We start from the raw sequence: 21,088 nt of genomic DNA, 5'->3' as shown, positions 1-21,088 counted from the left end.
AACAGTACTTCTATGTGTGTATGTAATAAGCTATAATTTACGTTTGTTGCTGACATTACTGTATGCTCCATTGAAGGCAGCTGATCCACTAGGGAGCCAGAGAGCTGAGATCACATTCAGATAAACTGATAATTAAATCTGTCATCGCCACAAATGCGTCATGAGACTGTACACAATCTGTACTTGTTTCTTAATATTATTCTGAACGAGCCAGAAATTCACTGGATGTCTTATGATACTAATGACATTTTTCCATGTGTTTGTAGGAGTTGGAGACGGGAGTGGTTGACCTGCTCATCCCCTCCCCGAACGCCACAGCAGAGGTTGGCTACAACAGAGACAGGTGAGGAAGACCGCAGGAGCATCTGAGCCTGGCCTGATTATTGAGAAAATACACTATTGATTATGATGGTCCATCTTAAACGTTCTTTTACGCTGGGAGATTTGTGATTATCTCATGCTGATAAAAACCAGTACCGACTACACAGCATCACAGTGTTCTTTGCCTTCATCAGTCAGTTAGGCATCCTTTCGTTTAGTCAAACTGTGAGAGTAAAGTTTCATTTTCCAGCTTCGTAGCTTCTTGAGCAAGCATTCGCATCTTACATAAATGTGTATCTCTTGCCCTTCGAGTTTTGTAGCATTTTCAGTCACTCGCACAGCTTCTCCCTTTCCAAATTCTTCCAAAATTACACTCAAAAAAGAGCAGCACCAAAAATACATTTTGTTAAAACGCTATGTGTGAACGCAGCCTAAAGCAGTTCAACATTTCTCTCTCCTTCCTCCCCCTAGGTTCCTCCTAAATCCATCAGCATGCATGGATGAGCACCTGCTCCAGTTCAAGTTTCTGGGCATCCTGATGGGCGTGGCCATCCGCACCAAGAAGCCCCTGGACCTGCACCTCGCACCCCTGGTGTGGAAACAGCTGTGCTGCATCCCCCTGTTGTTGGAGGATCTGGAGGAAGTGGACCTCCTCTACGTCCAGACGCTCAACAGCATTCTTCACATTGAAGACAGCGGCATCACCGAGGATAATTTCCATGAGGTGGGAAACGGGTTGGTGAAGGGGGTGATAGGTGATGGAGATGCTGATTCGGGTGATTTCTTCGGTTTGGATGAAATGCAGATGTGCTTGTTTTTTTTTGTTTTGTGTTTTTTACAGGAGTTGGGTTCATTAAGGGGAGAGAGGGCGAAGGGTGTAGTAGAAATTCAGCCAGAAAAATATCTTCTCGTACAGTTTAAAAAAACATAAAGGATAACACAATAAAGTTCAAGAGCTTATTTCTGTTGTGGTCCTCAATGGGGAATGATGAAGAATCTGGCATTTTTAACATGGGTGAAGGGGATAAATGAAATGTTAACAAGTAAAACATGTCTTGTGCTATAAACCAGGGCCTTGGCATTGTGTGGTTTACATGCCATATGTTTGAGATGAGGGCAGAAATATGGGATGTGAGGGGTGAGCGCGTACATAGAAACCTGGTTTGAATGTTTGGTGCTGAATTCAGGTTTGTCTTTGGGTTTGTCAGCTTGGAAGTTTTCAAAGCAAGTGTTTTGTTGAATTAGGCCCATTCCACCTCCAGAGGGCTCAGCAGTAAATACCAGTTACACAGAACCAACGCCCTTCTATATCCTCTGTTGGCACTGACCAGACCCACACTACATTCTACAGTACCTATACTTAGGCTTAAGCTTAGGCTCCAGTATTACAATAAAGAATTTTCAAAGTCAACATTAACAGTCTCAACAACTAAGGGCTCACAGGATGACTGATAATTATTTTGACAGGGTGGGCAGCATGTTTACCTCTCCTGGGCCATGTGAACGCTTGATTCATCGGAATCACACGCCTCCCGGTAAAAGACTAGTAAGCAGCCAGTTGGGGCCGAGAGCGCTGCGCTCACAGCCTCGTGAGCGAGCCTGTTTTTATTCCCATCGCCTGACTTCACCCTCAGAAACCAAAACAAACTCCAAATGATGTCACATACCATACCACACCCACTGAAAGGTAACAGGAAGCAACACTGAACATCATGTAATTTATATGGAGTTAAGCCTATATGAAGTACATGAATTTACTACTGGAAGGGTTTACAGAGTAACAAACCAAACTTCATCAAGAATCTCAATCTGGCTGAAAAGTCTGGTGGAGAAACGTGACCATAAGTAGTTTAAGCATTGTGAAAGCCTGATGCGTGGGGGGGGTGAGGGGGTGGGGTGGTGTAGACGAGCATTAAATACCAGGTCACTCCACACTCACCTCTCAAGCTCAGTGTTGGAAAAGAGGCTACATTGCCTCTTCTAACTCTGGTACACGCTGTTCTTCTTCCCCTGCTGATAAAACCTCAGCACATCTATGGCTCTGGCCATTACTGATACCAGCGCTCAGACACAGACCACACACCCCTCCCGCCCCACCCAAAACCGCAGATAGGCCGGCTCGCACAGAGGGAAGCCAGCGCGTCCCGGAGCCCCTCTTCTGTCCAAACATCCTCACACAACCCCTGCACTGTAAAGCCCGGGCCGGCTGGAATGCCAGGGCCGCTGTTGATGCAGCATATCCTGCCTAGCGGAGACTTGGCTCCGCTCCCAGCCTTGTAGAGGAGAGAAGGGGGCTTGGAAGCCGAGCCACAACACTGCCATGGCCAGCTCTCCCAGCCGGGGGGAGAGGAGGGGGAGGAAGGGGCTGCATCTGCTGCTTTGGCATGAAAGGAGGGAGTGTGGGAGGTAGAGACAGAAAGAGAGTCTCCTTGTCCGCCTTTTTCTGCTTTTCTGCTTTTCTGCTGGCTTTGGTTTGAAATGGGGGGTTTTGGAGAAAATGGCAGACGTGTGAATTCAGTCTGGCACAGCTGACAAATGTATTGCCATGATATTATGATCCCTTGTTGCTTGCCAGTCTAATGAATTAATGAATTTCAGCTTTTGGAAGCTTTTGGGCATCAGTCGCATCATTTCATTCAAATGAAAAGCTTTCTTACACGAGATTTTTGTCATTCCATTATAAATGAGGGTTCGAAAAAAAAGTATTTTAACTTTCAGAAAGTAGAAATCGTCTTTCTAAGGAAGAAAGCGACATACATGTCCACTAACCGTTGTTACAGTTGACAGATCCTTGAGATAATTACTTCTTTTTGATTTGGACACCAGTATCTCGATGTTGTATTGATTATTGATTGATGGTGTATGTGTGTGTGTGTGTGTGTGTGTGTGTGTGTCTTCAGATGATTCCTCTGGATTCCTTCGTTGGGCAGAGTGCAGACGGCAAGATGGTACCCATCATCCCGGGAGGAAACAGTATCCCTCTCACTTTTTCCAACAGGAAGGAATATGTGGACAGAGCTATTGAGTACAGGCTGCACGAAATCGATCGACAAGTAAGACTCTGCTGTGTGCTTTTCTCCTCTAGTCTGTTTGATGCAAGTACTGTAGAGGAATGACTGGGATTTTCAGAATAAGTCTACTCTTGTGCAAAGAATGTCTCAAGGTTACTTTATTTTTCTTTTGAAAGCAGTATTGATTATAAGTAACGCAAAGACCTGATTAATTTGGATTAGCAGTTTCCATTATGTTCCTATAATCAAATTCAGCTGTATATAATTTCTTGAGTAAATGTTTTTAAGTTTTCAAGTGAGTAATCAAGCCTCAAGAAAACGTAATCCTCAAAAACATTCACTTCTCATTGTTTTTTTTGTGTATTGACGATAATCATACATTTTTCAACAGTACAGACTGAGGAATCTTTGCATGAGTCATATGAGTGAGATAGGAATAGTGAAAAGTAGAGAATAGTCAGCAGGAGTGGATTGGAAAGCAACACTGTAGTCTGCTGTATCTCAACTAGACACTGCAGGTTCAGAAGTGATGCAGAAGGGAGATATAATCAGACATGGTGGGAGTATCAACACAAGATTACACACATTTCACAGTTCTCATATTACAAGGTAACCAGCCTAACCTGATCCTCTCGCTCTGACTGGCAGACAGAAGCAGCAGTGCAGGTTACCAAGCAGTGACTGAAATCCAATGCTGCTCTTCAGTTCCATATATTCCTCTCATACACAGTTTAGATTGCAGAGACAACATGACGGTGGTGTATTTCATTGACAGAAGTCTGGCCGGCTTGAACAAACCAATAGAGTCAAGAGCAAATTTGGCATCAAGCCTGAATGCAAACAAAGACCAACTCCCGTTTGCCCCTCTCTCAGGTGGCAGCAGTGCGTGAAGGCATGTCGTGGATCGTCCCGGTGCCGCTGCTCTCCCTGCTGACGGCCAAGCAGCTGGAGCAGATGGTGTGCGGCATGCCCGAGATCTGCTGCGATGTGCTGAAGAAGGTGGTGCGATACCGCGAGGTGGACGAGCAGCACGCGCTGGTCCAGTGGTTCTGGCAGACCCTGGACGAGTTCTCCAACGAGGAGCGCGTGCTCTTCATGCGCTTCGTCTCGGGACGCTCACGGCTGCCCGCCAACACGGCCGACATCTCTCAGAGGTTTCAGATCATGAAGGTGGACAGGGTGAGTGCGCTGGGATCAGGCTGAGCTGGATGGTGATACTTGTTGAAGTCGATACTTTCTCAAACTTTAGGGATCGTGTCAAACGTCAAAGTTCAGCCTCTACAACACTAGTCATACTGGATATATAATGAGGTGTAGGCAATTTATTAGGGCTGGGTGAAAAATTTATACGCCAACATATCACAATTTTATTTAAATTCAGAATGCAATTCTGCAAATCCTGTTAACAATACTCGTAACCCTTATTAATTTAGAGGACAATTTGTTTTTCACCTATATAAAGACCTCCACTCCTGTAGATGTCACTCAACCAATCATTTCACTGCAATTTTTAGTATTTTCATTTGTATTTTAAGTACAGACACCTCTCTTGACCAATCTAGGTTGTTTTTTTGTTTTTTTTTAATTATATTTATTGGTTTTTCATTATTTGACAAGGCAATAATCAACATAAGAACACACAACAATCAGCAAAGCAAATAAATACACAACAACATTCGGATTGTTTACAAACCCAAAATATATAAAATAAAATAAAAAACCAAAGAATCTTACATCACATCCAGAGAATCTCACATCACATCCAGAGGTATATGACTGTAGGTATAGGGTGGCAGATGTGGGAGAGTGTAGAATGGGAGGGGGGGGAAGGCTCACTGGGTGACATGCTCAAAGTAGGCCCAGAATGGAAACCAGGTCACATAAAAACATTCAGGTTTTCCACGGGAGCTGAATTTAAGTTTCAAGTTTCAGAATTTAAGCTACTGTATCAGATTGGGCACGTGATAACGGACAGCCCACCGGTAGAATCCCAAAGATAGCCGTAAGGGGGCAAGGTTCAAAATCAAATTCAAAGACCTCAGAAAAACATTTAAAAATAGATCCCCAGAAATCCCACAGTTTAGGGCATGACCAGAATTGGTGAAATAAAGTGCCTTGAAAGGAGTTGGTGGGTTCAGGAGGTTATTAATGATTTCGTATATAATTGAAATTACACCCTTAGAAACCTTATTAAAGCTCAGGATATCCTGTAGAGGGGTTCCTGTGGGAATATTGGGGAGTGTGTTTTTGTGTACAAAATCCCTAACTTGCAGATAGCGGAAAAATTGAGATGCAGGTATCTTAAACTTTTCTTTCAGCTGGGCAAATGAGGCAAACGTGCCATCAATGTATAGTTGTGATAAAGATGATAGCCCCGATGTATGCCAAACCCTAAAGGATCCATCATTTAATGATGGGGGAAACATGGTATTTTGAGAAATTGGACCAGATATGGAAAGATGTTTCAAGTTAAAGGCTAATCGGAATTGATTCCAGATCCTGAGTGATTGTTTTACTACTGGGTTGTTGCCACATTTTCTTAAAGGAAATGAAAGAGAGCAACATAGTAAAGAGGACAGAGCGGCAGGTTTAGTAATAACCACCACCAATAACCAATAAGCCAGCACCAGCAAATCTCAAGGTAGATGTTTGGGTGCGTTTCATTTTCAAAAACAAAAAGGAGCTATATGAACTCACTAAAAAAATAAACATCATCTGTAAGCTTTGCCACTCAGTATTGAATTGCTGTGGTAACACAACAAATTTACACACACCTCCGACTGGACGCCAGTCAGATGTTTTCCAACAGCCTGCGGTTAAATCTGACAGAGCTGAGCCTGTTTGCTAGTGAGCGCATGTAAGGTCAACTCATAAAGATTTGTGCATTTTCAGTCTGCATGTTTACATGTTATTCCAGGTTATTTCACTGCACTCCAGCACACAGAAGTCTGCATTGTTTACAGTTAATTTGCCGAACTCCTGAAGAGGAATGGTTAAGTTTGGGCCAGCTGTTGGCTCAATTTGTCCCCTAATCCATATCAGTAATGCACATAAGCATCTATCACAAACTAAAAAGATACACTTTATAGTTTGTGTGAATTCAATGCAAATTTCAGTCATATATCTAGTATACTGATATGAAGTATCGAATAGTATGGAAATCATTTTGGATTGTAAGGTCCATGATAAGCCCTAGAATTAGTTTTTCAAGATGTTGTGTGAGTAACAGCTGTCTGATACTAGCGATGCTCCAGGAAATGGAGGCAAGTGAATCTTCATGTTGTCTCTGCCTGTTCTCCGCAGCCGTACGACAGCCTGCCCACCTCCCAGACGTGTTTCTTCCAGCTGCGTCTGCCTCCCTACTCCAGCCAGGCCGTCATGGCGGAGAGGCTGCGCTACGCCATCAACAACTGCCGCTCCATCGACATGGACAACTACATGCTCTCCCGCAACGTGGACAACGCCGAGGGCTCCGACACGGACTACTGACACACACACTCACTCTGATTATTCAGACCCAGGAATGACCGGGCATGGTTACGGACTGTCTTATCAGAACGCCACACAAACACACACACACACACACACACACACAAATGCGCACACACACACTCAGCAAAAACCCGGAGATGCATAGTCATCACTTCACCAATTGTAGGAACTCTTGAGCAGACGGGCCACTTTTTAAATCCATTCTGTGTACTCAAAACATCACGGATTCAGTGTTTTCATTTCACCTCGTGGTTTATTAGCAGTTTTTAAGACACAACAATCCACACGAGAAGTGCATTTAGTGTTATTGATTTTTTTTTCATTGCTCCACATCCCATTTTCAGGGTTTTTGCATGGAGGTATGTTTATTTTGTTTGGAAATGTGTATAGAATATTCAAGCCAGTGGTGGGGGGAAAAAAAAAAGAATATTGTACATTGTGTAAAATGCTTCATTAGGAAAATGTTTTACATAATATCCATATTTATTTTGTTTTAATTTCTAAATGCCTATGCCGAGTTTCCTAAAGCATACAAAAAACACAATAAATGCTTCAAAATTGATTTGTTGCTTCTGTGCTGAGGTTTGTTGGATAAACAAAACTGTCCTGAAAAAAAGGAATGATGAAAAGTAAGCAGAACACTTCCTTTCAGAAAGCAGACATCACATTTATTTCATAAGTATAAAATATCACAAAGGCCATCTTTTGGGGGGTAAATAAATTGTGGAAAAAAAATATGTACACAAAGGAAAACTTCTCTACATCGATAAGCAGTGTGTTCACACTCTCATAGTCTCTTTGTAGGACAATGTTGGCAAGAGCTATTGGTTGACTTAAACTGGGTGTGGCAGGAGATGTTTCTGGTCTCTATTGTCCCTCTCGGGTCCCTGTAATTGTTCTGTTTCAGGACAGCGTCATAATTAATTTGCAGGCACTGGCGCCGTTGGTGACCAAATATAATTCTTCTCATTGTAATTTGGAAGTCATGAGTCTGGAAATCGCACATCAGGCATATATATCGCTGTTATGTAAAAACCTTGTAACAAATTTAACTTGTCACTTAAATTGAGGGAGTATATGGCTCTTTATAGGTTGAGAAAATTCTACCGGTCTTGGGCTTATAAAACCCTTTCAAACCCCTTTGGATAAACTCAGAAATGCACGGCGGTCAAGCTGAAAACCTCCCGAAAACTTGACATTTTTCACCTGACAGCGACGATATGCTGGATGTCTTTGTATGTTATGCGGTCAAACTATGGCATGGTATCAGCATGAGGTAGAGGAATCATTGAAAACCTAAGGAGAAGCGGATCAACAAAGTAACAGTCAAAGTATTCAGCTATTACAGCTGTCTTTCCATAACAAAGTAATGTGCATTCATACGCAGACCACCGCTGACATGTTTTCAGAAGAACTCAGACCCAGACACATTGTTCCTGCCTTAATTCCCTTTGTGTTCGCTCAGTCTTGTGTTGAGGGAATACAACTGAGTAAATGCCCTCTGCCAACATTGTTTCAACCTTTGGAGTCGTAAGATGACTTCTGTCCAACTCAAACACAACCAGTGAAAGCTCAAGCTCTAGAGTTCCATGTTTGCTCACACAGGCGATCATTCTTGAACAGGCATGTCCCAAACACCAGCTGTCATCAAAACCGCAGTCAAATCCACTTTCTTTTTAACCGGGCGGCCTGTTTTTTCACTCCACCCATCTGGGCTGACCTGACATCCGAGCGGTGCGCACGCGTTAGCTGTAGATAACAAAAACTGGACTTAGATGACTTCAAAACATGCTTTTTAAGGCCCTTTAGCAACCTTTGAGCTTAGCTTGGCTCAGTGGGAGCCTTGCCCAGCCTGCATGGTGAGGTCCTGTCCCGCCCAGGTCTGTCCTCACTGTCCCCAGATCAGCCTTTGATTTTCACTATAGTAGTTACAGCACGCACCACGTCCACACACACTGTTCTGAGTCCCGCAGACTGCAGCTAGGACAACCAGCTCCGCTCGCTTGTGCTACCATCTCCCATAGTTCTGGGGGCGATGATGCTCTCCTTCGCCTGCAGCAGTCTTTCGAGGCAAGGGGAGCTGATCTTGAAGGGTAGGGGCCCCTGGGTGAGGCGGAGGTGAGCGCCGGGGCGGTGGAGGGGCCCGCTCTGCGAGTCGGTGCTGGAGGAGACGGCGTTGTCCTGGGTTACTTCCAGGTTACAGCGCGCGGGAGGCGGAGGAGGAAGAGGAGCAGGAGGCGGCGGCGGAGACGCAGAAGCGGCGGGCCGGCCCGGCGGCGGTTCAAACATCTTGAGGGAGCAGATGGGCGAGGTGTGGAGCCACTTGAGGTGGGTGGCGGAGCAGGGGCCCGTCGGCGGGACGTCAGCCGCCCTGCAGGCCGGGTCGATGTCAGAGGAGCACAGGGACAACGGAGGTGGGGTGGCATTGGTATGATGCTGCTGGAGAAACAGAAGGGTCACATCAGCTTGTTGTGCCACATTAAATAATGTTACACCACTTTTACATGTATTTGGAAATGGATTTAACCCAGCAGCGTTTCCTCAGAATGTTTTTAACGCCGCCAAGGAGGTTGTTTCCCCCTCCGTCTGTCTGTTAGCGAGATATCTCAAAAAGTTGTGAAAGGATTTGGCTTAGATTTGGTGGACAGATCGGCCTTGGCCCAAGGACCAGTTGATTAGATTTTGGTGGTGATCCAGATCTGGGATTTCCACCATGAGACGATTTTCGGTCTTTAGCCATAACAATTATGCTGCGTTCATGTGTTGGTGGGAAAGTCCGACATCTGGCTCTTCCAAGTCGGCTGCTAAACAGCGTCGAATTCACATGCTATCTTGTCAGGAAATCAACTTCTCAAAAACTTATGAATGGATTTCAATTAAATTTGGTGGACAGATAGACCAAGGGACAATAGATTTGATTTTGGTGGTGATCTGCGTCTGTGATTTAATGTGACAATTAGTGTTTTTAACAAATTGCGAAAAAGACCTGATTCCAAATCCTAAGGGCATGTTTGCAGGGTCAACAAATAATTTGATAATAATTTAATAGAAATGATGTCTTTGGGTGTAACAGCAAGTTGGAGAATTGTTCAGCATTGCCTTCTAGTTCATTGGTTGAATGTGATTTTGATGACATGGTAGTTTCCAAGTGTCCCATTTATGTATCAAGGAGTCAACACATTCTTGTATGTAAGTGTGAGGCCGTTCTTCCCCTCACACTCACCCGTCCCGTCAGACTGCAGCCTGTTGTCCTTGGAAAACATGATCGACAATTCCTCAACACCATAAAAATACACCGCAATACCTTCACTACCCTTTTCCAGCATTTTGGCGGACAACTTGACATTTTTATGTCTCCCTTCTCAACACTGGAGTTAGATTACCCAGGCTTGAGGTGGACTGGCTGAACAAACAGCAGATTACCTTTTAAGGACACAGGACTTGTTTTTATTCATTTACCTTTTGCTTCTTAGCCGGAGTGCTGTCGTCTGTCTGGGTGACTGTCAGATTTGGTTTTACGTGGGGGAACCAGCTCTGAAGCATTTCTTCTATTTTCAGTATAATGCTGAGGAAGCGTTCACTAGAAGAGGGGAAAAAAACAGCAAGGTCAGTGAATGATGTGCTGCTGACAGGACAAGGTGATATCATTTGTTGTTCCAAAACCTGAGGCTGCACGCCTAAATCAGCTGCCTGCCAATGAGGACTGACATTTTAACTGGAGAGTTTTCAATGGCAGATTACAGAGAGCAAACGGCATTCAGAGACAAACCACCCAGCAGCTCAGATGGCTTAGGGATGTCTAGCCAATGGCCATTACATAAGCCTTATAAAGCCACTGCCAACACATTCAGTTCCCTGGCTTTATCTGATTGGTGGACAACATGAGATAGCACAGCGATTGAATAAATAAAAGCCTCGGAGGGAGGAAACGCAGGCTATTCTGCGTGCATCTGCATTCCTTGCCGTCTGTGTGATGTTATCTGCGCGCACACACACACATCCACATACGTGCAGCACATGATGTCCGTTGAGGAGGACGAGCAGAGCATGAGACATGAGAAATGTGACCGTAGTGAGCCGCTCTGCCGCTCCACACACATGCTCCGGCCCACACGTGGCAGCGGGGGAAGGCCTTCGTTCCATTCACTGGCTATAAATAGCGCAGTAAGCCCTGAAGCGGTCCGTAGTGGCCTCGCCCACTGCTCACAGCTACGAGTTGGATTTAAAACAGAACTACTGTAGCCAAGACACCCCCTCCCTCCCCAACTCACCCCCCTCCCTGCCCTCTGTCTGACGTCACACACTAGAGACACGGGGGGGGGGGGGGGGGGGGGGGGGGGGGGAACTGGGATTTATGACGCGTTCACATCATTTCAGAAGAAGAGAAAGAACAGGATGATCATCTTGTTGCTACAACTTGGAGGCGCTCACGTGTTTAACTCGTTGGAAACGCCCACAACCAAAATAATTTAAAATGAACCATAAATGAACTGCAGCAGACATTACTCACTTCTCGTAAGTAGGTTTGATTATATTCCTGTGAATATAACAGATCATTTGGATTTTTATTATCTTGGACTGCCATTTGCTGCCAGGTTTTGCCGCATGTGTTGACACACTTAAGCAATTTGTGACGCCAAGTGGGAGATATCAGACCCACAAAAAAATCCCACGTCCTACTTGTAGTTACCACTCAAGAGTTTGACGTAAACATTTTTTCCCCAGTCGGCAGGTCGCATTTATAGTAAATGTGACACGACAGGAACGCAGCATTTGTCCCACATCTCTTGAGGAGACGCCACCTACACTGCAGTTCTCCATGTGTGGTCCAGCCCAGACGCAAATGTGCAACTGTGTCTTGTACAAATGTATAACTGTGCATTAAACGCAGAAGTTCATTTTATAGCCCAACATTTCAATTTTATGTGGTGTACTAAAAAAAATGGTCAAAATGAATGTGCTCTGCTTTGTGTGCTTTGTTGGTTTCTTGGCTAACGCAGCAGACAGCTGGCCTGCAGTTGATATCGCAGCTCTCTTCCTTATGTATGGAAGATGAAGTCATGAGTTGAATGTGATAGTATATTTCCTCGTTTGTAATCTTGGCACTTAATACTTTAGCTTGGCTGCTTTATTTCCACTTTCAAGAGCTAAAACACATAAATGACTTGAAGGCACTGGAGAGCGCAAACCTCCACCAACGCTGAACAATTCCACAACTTGCTGTTACACCTGAAGGCATCATTCTGGTCACATAAATTTAAAGTTAAATAGATTTCTTAACCCTGAAAACATCCCCTTACAATTTGGAATGAAGTCTCTACCTCTGTTAGTTTCATAGTTATGGTTAAAAAACAATAATCGTCTTCCAGATCCACTAAATTCAAGGCCGATCTGTCCACCAAATTTAATGGAAATCTATTCATACGTTTTTGAGATATCTTTCTGACAGACAAACTGCTACTCGTGAAAACATAACCTCTTCGGTGAAGGTAACAACTGCTTCAAAAATCATGCAACTTTAATCAAATATTACATGGTGCCTCCAGTTTCATCTGTCAAACGGGCTTTGAAACAGTGCTGCAGTTCCACTGTGTGCTTTGAGTCCCATTGTTTAGAGACTTGATCAATAGGAGACGGTCTGGTCCACGGATGGACGCTTCCGTGAATCCAGTCTGGTTGCCAGGAATCCAGTCATCTGCAGCGGCTGCATTAGCAGCTTCAGCATACTGTGGCGAGGAAAAATCTACCTCCAGCCATTTTCTTTTGGTTGATTGGAGTAAAAAAAAACAAGAAAATCATTGCCTAGTAGCCCTTACAGAGATAAAGTATAGCATAATAAATGATAAAAAAAAAAAAAGAATTACTATTTGTGTTACTAATCCCTTGGACACTGATCAAATCTTGTAATGGTAATTTTATAATAGTCCAACCTTCTACAGCATGAGATATCAATAATTTGCTTACAGAAGCTTTACTACCAGCAGAATATCATTTAGGAACAGTTCAAGATATCTTCAGGTTATTAACTCACTACTTTCCCCTGTTAGTGTGTCTGTCTGTCAGCAGGATATCTCAAAAACATGAACAGATTTCCATTAAATTCGGTGGACAGATCGGCCATGGGCCAAGGAACAATTAATTCGATTTTTAGTGGTGATCTGGATCTGATTTCTTGCCGTTACATGACTATCATTTCTAAGCCATAACTATGAAACTAACAGAGACCTAGACTTGATTCCCAGTCCTAAGGGCGAGTGTCAGGGTCAAGAAATCTATTTAACTTTAAGCGATAGGAATGATATCTGTGGGTGTAACAGCAAGTTGGAGAATTATTCGGCGTTGGTGGAGGTTTGCACTTTCCGAGTGCCCATGATAATGATAATTCATTGCATGAAGCATTTGAAACAACAGTCACAATTCGCGATTCACGCATTCAGATTCATATTCTGAGGCCCAAAGCTTGACTTTTATAACTGTCAGGCCCAAGTCTGGACGTATGCACTTGCCTATTAGCATATCACTATCGTCCTCGTAACTTTAATTGAAGGATTGGATGCTCCTCTATGGGTTGAGAAAATTCTGCGACCCTTAGGCTTATGAAACCCTTTCAAAACCTTCTGGATAAACTCAAAACTCGCCTGGCGGTCAAGCTAAAAAACAACATTTTGGAGAGTTTTCAGTTTTCACCCAACAGCGATATTTAGAAAAATGAAATGTTCAGGATACTCAGATCTTTAGAGAATTTGTTTCAATGTGAGAATTAACTGCTACATTCTGAACTTAGAGAATCATTGTATTTGCTTTACCTACCTAAATAAACATCATATAATGTGCAATCATAATTCCTATAAATTCATGTGCAGAAGAGTCCTAAAGACCTTCACAGGAGCTAAAATTTACTGAAATGTTCCCTCAGGACGCCTAATAGTGCTTACAAATAATTCTTGGCATTTGTTTTAATCAGCATGGAGTGGCCACACGACTTCACTGCATCTGGACAGTTCAGATAGAGTCAGGTAAGCTGTAAATCACAGAAAAGTGTAGTAAATTGACCTTCAAATGTTTTCCTGTGATTGTCAAACTTCACGGGACTCATTGTACTTTTCTGCGAGCCAAACCCCGCCCATCTGGCATCAAAGGAGGCGAGAACAAGCCCTGAAAAATCATGGCCAAGCCCTACTAGACACAGTTCCATAACATCTGAGTATACAGTCCTGTCTGAAGTGGGAGGATCCTAGAAGTAACTCACAGTCGTACTTTATGTCCGTGACACTCCTACAGGTCACAGAAAGTCCAGGAAGAATATACGGTGCGGGAGGGAACAAATGACGGAAATTCACTTAAAGTTTGTCTTTCTAACGATGCCAAATAAATACATATGGAGACGTTCGTAAGCGTTCTGAAGTTCTGAAACTTTTTTTCTCTCACAGCCTATGAAAAACGTATATATGGGTATCTATGCCCTATGTATGATGTACATGTTATATTTCTGTGTTATCTATTCTCATGTTAATTGGTTTAATTATATATATATATATATTTTTTTTTTCCCCATTATTTTCAATTTTTTTCACCTGTTATGTGACTATTCAGGTCATGTGCCTGCCTCCCATTGGCTGTTGCTATTATATAGGTGAGGCCACACCCGCGTTGTCTATGTTTAAAGCCCTGAAGAAGACCTACAGTGGTCGAAACATGTTGGCTTTTTTTAATGATTTAGCCACTACAATAAAGGCTTTTAAAATATTTTTTCATCCTCGTGATTATATATTTGGAGTGCCTGGATTGTCCTTCGGTTTATAGCACACTTTTTTCCCCCGTTTCCAAGAGCACCCGATACATTTTTGATCCCAGCTTGACAATATAGAGCAACCAGTCATTTCCTTTGTTCTGAAATTACAGTTTAGATCTATTTAGCTGGGGAATTTTTGTGTGTGAAGTTGTGTGTGTATGTTTCCCATTGCATCAACTGGTGATGTTTTGGGTTTGAGTCCATCGACAAAACAGATTCTGAACGTTTCCGGGGGTTTTTTTTCCCCAAAGTTTGCCTGAATTGTTTTAAAATATGTTACAGTAAAAATAACACTACCTCACTGTTACATTTACATCTCATGAAACCTGTTGGTTGTTTTCTCCTTACCATTGTACAGTATATTCCCTGATAAACATCCCTGACCGTGCTCATGCTGCTCATTTGTCATGTGACCACTGAAGTGATATGGACATGCAAAGGGTAAAAAAACCCAACAAAATATGGTCAGAGAATGTGAAGGTAAAGAAAGAAAGGAAGATTTTTTTGGCTTGCTGTTGCCACTGCAGTGTACTGGGATGTGAGGCAGGTCAGAAAAAGAAGCTGCTGAGGTATTTCTGAGGTATTTACCCCATGTTTGGATTCTGAAGGACCCCCATTATTCTCTGGATACGGTCCATTGCAACGCTCTCCTGGAAACTGCTGAAACCTGTGGGAGAAAAGAGAGAAATGTGTACTGAGAGGAGAGGAGGAGGAGAGAGAGGAGAGGAGGCACGTGGGCTTCAGCACATGCAGCGGCTCTGAATCGAACCACGCTACCCATCACTAGCTCCTCTACATCTTCCTGATCATTTCTGTTCTTTGATGCCTTGACGACACGAGGCCACACACACTTCTGTACAGCCGCGTTTCAGGAGCAAAACAACAGCTTGACTCCCTTAAAGGAGAATCACAGTTACACAGCCCATTTACTTCTGTCTACATCTAGTTTACATTTCTCCCAGATTTTTTTTTACATTTACTCGTTTTTTCAGCATTTTTAAAAATACAAACTTTACGGTGGCAAACCGAGCTTGAAATGAACTGCTGTCCCGGCTAACAAAGACGCAAATGTCTTCTTCTGAACGGAGGAAAAGGAGCGCTGGTATCTGCAACTATGCTGACTGTGTGCAGAACCAGAGAGGAACCTGGACTGTTGGCACAAGCTTAACAAAACACACCAGTGTTATCTTTCAACTTGTGGAAGGTTGAGACTGAACGTCGGAAGGTTGTTGTGCCAAACTCTAGCTACAACTTATCTTCACACATATTTCCCACTCTCATATCTGGCACCGGACCATTAGCGTACATGAAGCAGAGCAAAACAGCTTCTCTCTTAAGCCCGTATCTCACAGACGGTGGGTACAACAGAGCGTCTTTGATCCGGTCTTTCATCTTTGAAGCAGTCGTAGGTTAAAAGGATGCTAAATGACTCCTGAGGCCTTTGATGCTTGTTTTTCTTTTCAAGGTTGGACCACTGTAATTTGCAGTGTGCACTGAACACCTTCTGGACACTGAGATTCAATACTTTATAAATGAATTTTAATTAATTGAGAGGAAACATTTGATTGAACTTGTTTTGAACTACTAACTAGATTAAAATGAGTGAATTAATGGAGAAAACCGGTGTCATTTAGAGTTACAGCCCACTTACAGCTGTCTATGTATAGTTTACATTTCGCCCAATGATTTTGTAATGCCGTGTGTAATTAGATATGTCAATCTAATTAGATTAGATTGTTTTTGCTGTTTTTAAAATATAAATATATATTTACAATACATATTGAATATCTCCAACTATGCTGACTGTGTGCAGACACCACCAGGACTAATGGAAAGGAGACAGGCAACCTGTATGGCACAAACTTTAAAAAAACACTGGTATTATCCTTTAAATTCAATAAAGTGGCATTTTGGGAGCATCTTGCTTCTGGAATTTTATGTATTTCTAGTTGAAACAGGATGTTGGGGCGGGACTTAACGTGGGGAAGGGACTGTTAGGTGTAAACCAATGGGATAACAGTATCTGTTAGGGAAAGAAAGGTAGATTTATATGATGGGAGTGATGTGATGGTATTATTGGTTGGACATTTTTTGTATGCCGACTGGTACAGCATGAAGTAACCACTAAAAATACACATTTTGCAGCAAGGAAAAGTAATGAGATTTTGATATAAAAATAATATTTTTTTGGCATGTTTTGTTAAATAGGTGTGTATTATGAAATGCAAAATTAGCTAACATGATAAATTGTTTTTCATTTCATTGTGACTTTAATTTAAAGAAATGTGTGTGAGTCTTCCAGTGAAATGATCTTAATTGCTCCGCTTTGCGTCAACCGTCCTCACACAACTCGTCTCACACTGCCTATCTTTAGCAGTGTGATGTGTGCAGAGCGGCTGGTGACACGCCGCCGCTCAGAAGCCTGTCTGTGCTGCTATTACTGGCGCTCAAGAGGCAGGCGGAGCGGTGGAGGAAGGGGATTGGAAAACTGGGATTAGAAGACACACTTACGTTCGGAGTACCTCCCTGACCTCAGGCCTCGCAGGATGGACGACAGCGGCTGGACGTAGCACTGCAGCTCCACGCACTGTGTGGGACAGGTAATCCGGTTAGTTAGCCATTCACCGTATCGGTGCTGCACGACGTTCAAATAGCCACTTAAGTACACCCATCCATAGCAGAGCGTTGCTTGTTGCAGCCCTAGAACTGGGCACCTGATTGCATAAGGCACATAATCAGCCAGACGTCAGTTAATTGAATAATGAGTATGACAAGTGTGTGGGAGAAAACCCCTGAAGAGCCCTTGTAGCCCGGTAGCGTGTATTGCTCCGAATTAATTACAGATGAAAGTATGCTGAATTTCTCAATTTTCCACTGACTTATTGATTCACGTCTAAGTGACTGATTACCCATTTGCACCCACTCCCACTAGGTGACATTAGCCCCATGTTAACATTGAAAGTAAATGTCCGCAGGCCCTTCAATAAGAGGTTCCCATTAACAGCTGACAGATGCTAATGGAGAAACTGATAGCAATCAACAACTTCACACACGGCTGGCCAAGCTGTCGCTCTGTGGCGTTCATCCATGAGTCTCACTCTGCAAGCCGCAGCCAGGTGTCAGAGCGATACATGAGACCCGGCAGCATGAAACTACCTGGAAAATCCACCTTCAGACCCTCTGACACTGTTATATCATCAGTCTGTGCTGTGCAACTCATTCCAGGAGCTATTTTGTGTTGAAGTGTTGTAATTTACTTTTTTTGGTGAACCCACTCTCCCTCAACCTGCCTTGTCTACTTCTACTGCAGTTAGTGATTTCCTACAATTCCCAGAATGCCTTTTGACAACCCCCAGAAAACAGGTGTGAACTTGTTGCATTCAGCTGACGGTTATACATGTAGCTGGATAGAGTGAGAGTGATAGCATCGTAAAAGAAAGACAACACATATTGTGGCTGCATTGCATTCTGGTCTCTCTCCTCCTCCTGTGGGTGGAGAAACTGGTCTCTCTCCTCTTCTACGATGGATTTCTCCCTGTATGATTGTTGAACGTCTCTTGGTGCAAAATGGCGGCTCTAGAAAGAAGCCCTCGCTCTTTGATTCTGAGGGACTGACACCAAAACCTGACGTTTACTGTTGATGTTTTATATCGCTGAAACATTTTCACTCCATTGTAGCTGCAGGAAAAATTTGGATGTGATGTCACATCTTCTACGTTTGGCCAGTTATGCACAGGTATAAGAGAAATACACCGAACAACAAAATGGACCCAGAAATGCAAGTTACATCGCTAATAGCTGATTTCTAACAGTGTTTAAGTGTTTTAGGGTGGATTTTTCCTTTAACACCATAGTTATAGCGATGTGAAGGACATGGATCCTCACTGAAGTGACAAGTTAGTTTCTCACCCCCCTCTGTGTGTGTGTGTGTGTGTGTGTGTGTGTGTGTGTGTGTGTGTGTGTGTGTGTGTGTGTGTGTGTGCGTGTCCACAATACATGGATCAGAAAATGGGTTCAGAAGGAGGCATTGTAAGAGAAAACCCCTCACCTTTTGCGAAAACAGTTCTTTCTCAGTCTCTGGTTTAGGCTTTTCACAGAGTCTCTCCAAACCAGGACTGTGTGCTCTCTTCCTCATCTGATGATGCTTTGCGGTAACCGCACCTTCTGAAGAAGTCCAGCAAGCCCAGGAAGGTTTCTGCTGGCCAACGTAGGTAAATCCCTGAACTGGAGTGGCTGATGGAGGGTCCAGGGGGGGGCGAGGGTCAGCGGCGCCGCCCCCACAGTGGCCTCCATCTTTACAGTCACAGCCATCATCCCTCCTTTGAGTCGGCGCAGAGCGGATGCGGTTTGCAGGAGATTCCCTTAAGGACGTGGTAGACGACGGCGGCGGTTGTGCCTCCGTGTGTTGAGGACTTAATCCGTTTGGACTATCATAGTCCTCCTCATCGCTGGCGAGCCAGTCAATAGAGTAATCCGAGTCCGAGGTCGACATGATGATCCTAGACTCCTAGCCAGCAGAGAGCATCGCGGACCTGGAAACCAAAACACAGCAAACACGTCGTTTTAAAGAGCTTGCCAGAAACGTACTGAGAAATCTGCCATTTTTCATGTGTGGATATTCAGTTGACTTGTAGGCCTAATATTTTAAATACACTCCACCTGTAAATATGTATTCTTGTGTAACATAATTTCTGTGTATTTGAATAGTCATCAAAACACCTGCTTGTTAGATTTACAACTGTAATTTTTTCCACAAACCACATTTCAACCAATATGCATTAAGAATCCGTTGCCACCATCTGGACAAAGACTGAGTCTAACCCATGGATAAACACATTAGACAGTTGTATACTCATGGCTCTGTCAGTAATTATGCTCAGCATCATGGTGTTCAGTCACAGGCTCGGGAACTGACAGATGAATTAGCAAATTGTTAGAAGAGATGACAAGGAGCAATTCATGCTCTCATGGTTGAGCAATGACGACAGAATTCAAACCATTACATTACATTTGATTTATTTCTAGGTTTAATGTGGGCTACAGTGTAAAAGGCAGTAATTTGGGTAAAGCTGCAGTGTTATCCGGCATATCAGTGTCTATTGTACTCTGTTTAGTCAGAACAGAGCCCTAAAATGACTGAATAAACAAGCCAATAGATTAAATAACCCTGCTCAGCCTCCACCAAATGGGCAGGTCGTCCAACATTATGTAAGAAAAAAAAATCCAAACACATGGACTTGTTTCCCTTCGCCTGCCAGTTCACATGCACAGAGTGCTGATACAAGTGAGAAGGCCTGTAAATAAAAATATCCAACTTCACCTGTCCCGATATATAACCAATCGAAAAACCCATAAAGAGGTTTATATATACATATATATGCCCAGTGGCACCAGAGGGACTGGAAGCTGTTTGATGAAATGCAACGACACAGCAAAAAAATAAAAAAATAAAATGCGGGGAACTGCGGGAACTTAATTGCTACAATTTTACCACCCAATACAATACAATACACAGTATCTAAATCGTAGCACATAGGGAATTACCTGATCCGATCCGTCTCGTATGTACAGTACAGTACAGTGCAGTGGAAAGCTGTTTTAAATCACAAATATCTCCAAAATCCTACAGTCGTCTTTGCGCAGCCTCCTCTCTATGGCCCGATATTCTCATAATAATCCAGGTGAGTTTGACGAGAGAGAATATATATAAAAAAAATGTATCTAAATATGTCAGAAATAGCAGCACCGACCCGTCAGCTCCGCGCCCATCACTTACCAGAAGTGAACAGTGTGTTTCCCGTCCGGCTCGGCGAGTTGAGGACACCCAGCCGTGCCGAGCTGAGCTGACTGATGGAGTGAAACCATGAAACCAGAGCAGGCATCCTATCCAGCCCATGATCCAGCCCGTGCAGCCTCTCCTAGGGCAACGTGTCTGAGAGGGGCGGGTAGAAACACACTGGCCTCTCCGATTTGTGCTCTCACTACCATATCTGACAAATAGACACCGCGATAGAGGCCAGCGTGAGGCGATAGGCAAGGAGGAAACGGGGCTTACATATTTAGATCAAATGGAAATTATGGGAAAAAAAAAAAAATGAAAAAAACACGTGGTCACGCGGAAGAGCTACATGAAACAATGGAGCGCGTTACCGCCTGTCTCCTTTACTCCAGTCCAATTAAACACTCCCAATTGGATCACAGGGTCACCTCGCAGCACGTGACGGCCGAAAAAACTCATTAATGTGCACTAAAGGACTTTCAGGAAATGTTCAGTTTCAGACAGAAGGGGCAAACTGCTAGGCAATGATTAATGTTCTGAAATGTGCTATTTTTTCCAGACATGCTCATAGGAATCCCGTGGCTACAATAATCACCTATATTCAAATTTAAAAGGATATACACAGATATCACAGCAAGACTATAAGTCCCTATAGGACTATTATAGGAATACTATAATGATTCCTATTAGTCT

At 43.4% G+C, this 21,088-nt stretch overlaps 2 protein-coding genes across 8 annotated transcripts in view; one reads left to right on the top strand and one right to left on the bottom strand.

The window, feature by feature from the left end:
• The window catches only part of herc1 (HECT and RLD domain containing E3 ubiquitin protein ligase family member 1), a 69,292-nt gene extending 61,906 nt beyond the window's left edge, over nt 1-7,386 (top strand). For all 4 annotated transcript variants that reach the window (XM_078284593.1, XM_078284597.1, XM_078284590.1 and 1 more), the window contains exons 75-79: nt 267-343; nt 793-1,045; nt 3,222-3,374; nt 4,206-4,511; nt 6,636-7,386. In XM_078284593.1, the coding sequence (XP_078140719.1) occupies nt 267-343; nt 793-1,045; nt 3,222-3,374; nt 4,206-4,511; nt 6,636-6,821 (975 nt within the window). In that variant the 3' untranslated portion in view covers nt 6,822-7,386. The remainder of the gene's footprint in view (nt 1-266; nt 344-792; nt 1,046-3,221; nt 3,375-4,205; nt 4,512-6,635) is intronic.
• Nucleotides 7,387-7,466: 80 nt separating this feature from the next.
• LOC139915757 (uncharacterized) lies at nt 7,467-20,699 on the bottom strand. 4 transcript variants are annotated; one of them, XM_071904458.2, is made up of 6 exons: nt 20,161-20,699; nt 18,665-19,148; nt 17,128-17,203; nt 15,205-15,283; nt 10,284-10,404; nt 7,467-9,263 (listed from the first exon to the last, which is right to left on the bottom strand). In XM_071904458.2, exons 2-6 carry the CDS (start codon nt 19,106-19,108, stop codon nt 8,805-8,807), a joined length of 1,179 nt encoding a protein of 392 aa, XP_071760559.2. In that variant the 5' UTR covers nt 19,109-19,148; nt 20,161-20,699; the 3' UTR covers nt 7,467-8,804. The 4 variants fall into 4 exon arrangements, with proteins under 4 accessions (XP_071760559.2, XP_071760563.2, XP_071760561.2 ...); XM_071904462.2 differs by having other exon boundaries at nt 7,467-9,260; XM_071904460.2 differs by having other exon boundaries at nt 20,367-20,699.
• Between the last annotated feature and the right edge of the window lie 389 nt (nt 20,700-21,088).

This window comes from Centroberyx gerrardi, chromosome 1 (genome assembly GCF_048128805.1).
Source record: "Centroberyx gerrardi isolate f3 chromosome 1, fCenGer3.hap1.cur.20231027, whole genome shotgun sequence".
In the NCBI taxonomy this organism is placed as follows: domain Eukaryota; kingdom Metazoa; phylum Chordata; class Actinopteri; order Beryciformes; family Berycidae; genus Centroberyx; species Centroberyx gerrardi.
Note: the sequence above shows the minus strand (reverse complement) of the source record. Positions and strands in the feature narration are given on the sequence as shown.

What these genes read in the sequence shown, in the direction of transcription:
- LOC139915757 (XM_071904458.2), bottom strand. Translation starts at nt 19,108, where the DNA reads ATGTCGACCTCGGACTCGGATTACTCTATTGACTGGCTCGCCAGCGAT. An exon ending in GTCAGGGAGGTACTCCGAAC is followed by an intron (nt 15,284 to 17,127) that starts GTAAGTGTGTCT and finishes TTTCTCCCACAG; the next exon opens with GTTTCAGCAGTTTCCAGGAG. An exon ending in CTCCGGCTAAGAAGCAAAAG is followed by an intron (nt 9,264 to 10,283) that starts GTAAATGAATAA and finishes CTGTTTCTCCAG; the next exon opens with CAGCATCATACCAATGCCAC.